At 41.4% G+C, this 5,912-nt stretch overlaps 1 protein-coding gene across 1 annotated transcript; it reads right to left on the bottom strand.

Annotated features, from left to right (window-relative positions):
• Positions 1-3,327: 3,327 nt before the first annotated feature.
• On the bottom strand, positions 3,328-5,684 carry LOC107473504 (protein FAR1-RELATED SEQUENCE 5-like). Its single transcript, XM_016093083.1, has 2 exons — positions 3,465-5,684; positions 3,328-3,390 (listed from the first exon to the last, which is right to left on the bottom strand). Exons 1-2 carry the CDS (start codon positions 5,682-5,684, stop codon positions 3,328-3,330), a joined length of 2,283 nt encoding a protein of 760 aa, XP_015948569.1.
• Between the last annotated feature and the right edge of the window lie 228 nt (positions 5,685-5,912).

The raw sequence follows: 5,912 nt of genomic DNA on the forward strand, positions 1-5,912 counted from the left end.
AAACCAAATAAGTTACCCAAAACAGAGCAGAAAGCATCAACCACCCTGGACGGGTCTCTGCTGACTGGACCGAATCTGACCCGCAGTGGGAAGCCGGGGAGTAGACAGCCTCTCTTGCGACGGCCTGGGCCTCACCACCGTGGCCCCTCTGGCAGCTCCCAGCAGTTTACTATACCGGCTGTACCCATGGTAGCTTTTTTCCAACCTTTTCTGCCCGTTGTTTATTAACTTGTGAAGACTTATTTAGTACGGGACTGTTACCATAATCTCTCTTTGTTGACGCAGAGCCATGACATGCAATTCAGACCAACTTTGGACATGGGACTCTCTATCGAGCAGTGCAAGCTTGCTGCCTATGTCTTTGCCAAGGTTACCGACGATGCAAAATACAGGTTAGTTATGTCCTTTATGTTATGTTTCAGTTGATGTTGCTACATATATACAACCCAACGCTTTGGAATATCTAACCCGATCATGTTAAAATGCAGTGAGGTACTCTTCCAGTTTGCTGAATTTGAAATTCCGCGGGGAATGTTCTTCTCTCTCATCCCGCCATGGACTCCACACACTGATGTAAGTTATCATAGCCACAACTATAAACCAACGATGACTAGTTTACGAATTTGCATTTCCTGTGTGTCGTGAGAGTGAGGTTTATTTACGCTCGTTAACTTTGTTGCGTGAACACTTAAATGTAGATTATCAATGCTTGCTCTATGCTTGCATCCATGAGATGCTCCAAAAGCATAGCACCACGTGTGTGGTTCTTTCCGTCTCATTTTGCAGCTGATGTCTTGCGCGAGATTGCCATAAAGCAACTACAAAACAAATACGAGAACAGGTGGATGCCGGAGACCAGCCAACTTGAACATGTAAGAAGTCCACGATATAACCAATACAAGAGGAAAACTAGCTGTTGCACGTCATCCATAATTTTAAAAGAAAGGTTTCTGCACCATCTAATGTATCTAAAAAACCCTTTCTCAGGTCTTTATTCCAGTGCTGGAGCCTGCTGATGGGTGGTATCTAATGCTTTTAGATATTAAGGCATTGAAGGTGTATGTCATGGACGTTTGCCGTGACGAAGAGAGCATAGTCCGGCGCGAGACCTACATGACACGGATTGTAACTTGCACACCAATTAAGTTATTCCTTTTCACTAAGCCTTTCGATCCTTACCCACTTACATATGTAATTCGTCCTTGTGTTGTAGTGCCGCACTTTAGGCAAACTATTCATGACGGAGAGGAATGTTGTGAACTTCAAGCATGGCTCTTGCGATCCCTCTACATGGGGAAATTTTTACTATCCTAAGGACATCCCCAGCGAGCTTGGAAGGTTAGCAGAAATCTTTTTTATTTTTAAATAATGAGTTTATTGGGCATAATTTAGTTTGGGAACAACAGAAGCAACTTAGTCATTCTTGAAATTAATGGCCTTTATTTTTATGACCCTAATCATCACTCTAGTGAGGAAACTGCTGTTTGGTGCTTGTACTGGTTGCAGCAGGAAGGAGGATTTTCCACAAAGATTTTTAGTCCTCCGGTAAGCTTCTGCGAATTATTGCTTATGCTACATCTTTTGCTCATTACGTATTACATAGAATTTACATATACCTTCCAACACAATGAAAGTAACAATGCTTTGTATTGACCTGGACCCATGCAGGCGAGCACACTTGCAGTTAGGATGAGAACAGCCGCATATCTCATCCAGTCTGAACCTAATCAGTTCCGAGGACTCGTGGAAGCAAAGGCAGAGCACCTATGGCGTGACATCACAGCCAACAAAGACTAGGATCCCACAATTATCCACATGCCATAAGCTCCTAGAGTATCGTAGTCTCTTTTGCGAATTCTAGATACGTATCTAATGGTGGGGGCAGCCTCTCTGTCCATGGCGACCTGCGTTGAAGAACTTGTTTGCCCCATAGTATTATAACTAATTAAAACTTAGCACCTACTGCATAGCAGGGTAATCTTAGTTGTAGATTAAGGAGCAAGGGTGTGTCTTTAGGTGGTGTATTAGAAACTAATGTTACTTACTAGGCTTACGATCTGCAGGGTGCAACTATAATAGGGCCATGCATGCTTCGGCCGGATGGCCCAGTTGTAGTTGTCCTCTTCAGTGTGGCCGAAAAGCTCCACAAACCTTTATATATGTTGATGCATGCTAGTTATTATTTGTTAAGATATTGTCATGCAAGTTTTAATATGATATCCTTATCCTATTAAGTTAACTAAATTAAATAAGCAAATTAATCGTAGAAAATAATAATAGTAAAAAATTATAGCATACTAAAAAAGAGTACTTAGAGTACCAAAAATATACAACATAAAAAATAGCATAAAAGACTTTTTAATTTATTTCGATCAGTATGACCAACAAAAGTATTTTTTGTTAATATTATTCATAGTACTCAGTAAAATTTATTGTCTTTTTTTTTTTATTAAAAAAATATTTTGCCAAATTTTACATATAATTTTTTGTTAATATTATTCATCAGCTTCTGTCCACTTGATAAATGAAAAAGAAAAATGTCTTGGCCATCTTAAACTCTTAATCCTTACTTGTTAGTATACGGCCAAGTTCACTTAAAAGCATTACTAAAATAAAGTAATAGAACTTCATCAAATATTTACTTTTGACCACTTCTATTAATACCCACTTACTAACAAAAATGATGGCAATTCATCTTTAGAATATTATTATTGCATACCAGGGACATTCATTCAAAGTCATGCTTTTCCTTGGATACTAACTTTTCATATTCTAAACTGTATATGCAGAAAAGTTTACAGCAACTATTCCTAAGGTAATTGCTAGTTAAATTCCATATTAACCAAGTGTCTACATTTCTGAACAGGGCATCTTTTTTCTTTAAACCCTCCTTCACGGCGTCTACATCTTCCATCAACCACAGCAGCTTCGTGGCCCTGACTTCCATCAACCACAGCAGCTTCCTGTTCTCAAATGATCCAACGGAATCTATAAAGGTCTTGACAATGATAATTAACAAAAACATAATGGCTCACATACCAAAAGGAATCAAAGAGTGAGAAACTTCAAACATAAAACATAAACAACAATATCCAACACATCGATTCTAATTTTTTCAACAATTATGATTGATTACATCTTACAAGTCATGACTTTCACCCCCTGAAAATAAATTTGCATGGGATTTGAATTCATAAACTAACGTCATCTCACTAAAGGATGCATTTAAAACCATGAAATGGAATAATTAATCTAACAACTCAGTGGAGTTATGCTCTACTTCTAAACTAGATTATAAATTCAAAAAATTAAATCTTCCTTTCTGATCTATGTAGCTGATGGACGATAGCAATCCTGCACCCCTATATTCTCGACAGGAGGAAAATCACCCTGCAAATGGAAGAAAGCATAATGTCAACTCAACAAGTGTCATGTAATTAATCTAAAGTGACCTTACCACTTACAGGCACCGCAGACTGTGACACCATTTGCGGCACCTCATTCTGGCTATTTGGCACCGACATGTTCGCCCGATTTGGGCATCGAGTTCGACGATGTCCGACTACCCCACACGTGCTACACTTTCTACGCTTCACTCCCCTTGCCCCAGCCTGTACATTACCACGCCCGGTGCCCTTGGTACGAACCCCAATCGGATCTAGTACTCTACCATTGTTGCCGCCACCACCAACGCCGACACTATTCCCCGAATCATTCATACTTTCAAGATTATTTGCTTCCTGAACTATCTGCTCTGTATACAACTTGAATAAGTCCTCGTTGTTACACACAAGTCGAGCCAAACGCTTGCAGTGCTGCAAAAATGTTCCCATCCGCATCCTGTACAGGGCAGCAATATCAACTATTTTGTCCCCAGCAACATCATCATACAAACCGAACTTGGCTGACTTAGTCCACCTCTCCAAGACCAAGGTGTCTGCAAGAGAACCCACGTCTAACCGAACCAAAACTGAGAGTATATGCACACAAGGTAGCCCAAACGATTCCATTCTTTGGCAACTGCATGTATATTTATCCGACGCCAACACATGCATAACATTCCACTTTCTTCCCGGTCGCAAATACTTCTGTGTCACATAAATAGTACCGCCCTCACACGGCTGGCTCTCCACAACGGTTATCCGAACACACCTTTTCAAGGATTCACGGAACCTTGAAAATATCTCACGGGTATACTTCATTGCTCCGGATTTCTCAAGTTCCGGAAACTGAGTCTGCAGTACGGGGGTCCCATACGAGGACCGAAAGTCCATCTCATCCTCGTTATCTCTGAGGAACTCAACACAACGCTGAAAGTTCGTCACAAAGTCGAGTATCCCATACCTCCTCTCCACAAACCTGCCTAGCTTCGCATGCAGCGATTCACATCGCGATGTCGTCCTAATGCCGGCAAAGAACCTACCGCGTATGTATGCAGTTGCCCAATATAATTTCTTCCTGTATGTATCCTGAACCCACTCTACATCTCGGACTCCACACTCATCCAACATTGCCTCCCAATGCTGTTCAAACTCTTCTATCTCAATATCAGCAAGCATACAATATCTAAATAACGTTGTAAACCGCGGCAAGCACACATTTGTTGTGGCATTTTTTAGTAGATGCCATGCACAAAGCCTGTGGTGAGCCTCCGGAAAAACTTCATTAATTGCCATTCGCATAGAACGATCTCCGTCTGTTATTACTGCCTTGGGTGCTTTCCCCTCCATGCATTCCAAGAACTTCTGCAAAACCCAAACATAAGTTGCTTGGGTTTCACAAGAGACCATGGCAGCCCCAAAGACGCACGTCTGGTTGTGATGGTTCACCCCGGAAAAAATAATGACCGGTAGGTTGTATTTGTTGCGCCCGTACGTTGCATCAAACGCAAGGACATCACCAAAAATTTTATAATCATCCTGACTCCTCCCGTCACACCAAAACAGGTCACACATATGCTGATCTGCACTCACCTGACACCTCCAAAAGAGTTTCTCGTCCGCCTTTGCACCTGCCTCAAAATACCTTATCGTTGCATTCACATCTCCCTTCCTCATGCCTCGTTGCCGCCTCACTTCATTGTACATATCTCTCTTTGTGAATGGGATATGATCAAAGCCACCAGCCTGTGCTGCAAGCGACTCATATATTTTAGGAACCGAAATCCCAACTTGCCGTAAGCTATCCATGTGGGCTACGTCCACATCCGACATCTTCCTATGTGGAGGCAAGTATTCCACCAACTTCGGAGGGAGGAGCTCGTGATTGTGGTCATCTATAAATCTCGACACATACCATTTACCCATCTGATCATTTTGCTTGATACGCATCTCTGCCATGCACCCACATCGCGTAACCACCTTGTGCTCTCTCTTTCTTCCTTCCAACTCCAACCACTTCTTTTGCCTAAACCCTTCTCTGTTGCACAAATATGTGTATCGCACGATGTCCCCATTCTTATTTCTTAACTTCTTACCAACACGCATAGCAAAACCCTTGCCTCGGCTATACTGTTCGTAGAAACGGGCAGCCTCATCGGGAGAGTTAAACAACATCTCCATCACCTCCTCCGGCCTTGTTAAACCGCTGCCACGTACATCACTGCCCAGGTCACCATCACCATCTAAATATTCTGTTCCAAACGCCGCCTCGTCCATCCCAATGTCCAGTGATGTTTCCTGCATGGGCGGAGGTACACTAATTAATTAGGGGCCATAATGCAAGTGACCAAATAATTTCTTATAATTGATGATGTCCTCCTCAAGAAGTGCAAATTATTATTCAATCTATGTTCCTTATGAAATATAAAATTAATCTTTCAACTCAAATTAAGATATTCAATACAATAATGCTACCATTTTAGCATCATTAATACAAAATCATAATTAAATAGTTAAATAACAAAAACATAA

Source organism: Arachis duranensis, chromosome 2 (genome assembly GCF_000817695.3).
Source record: "Arachis duranensis cultivar V14167 chromosome 2, aradu.V14167.gnm2.J7QH, whole genome shotgun sequence".
Classification (NCBI taxonomy): domain Eukaryota; kingdom Viridiplantae; phylum Streptophyta; class Magnoliopsida; order Fabales; family Fabaceae; genus Arachis; species Arachis duranensis.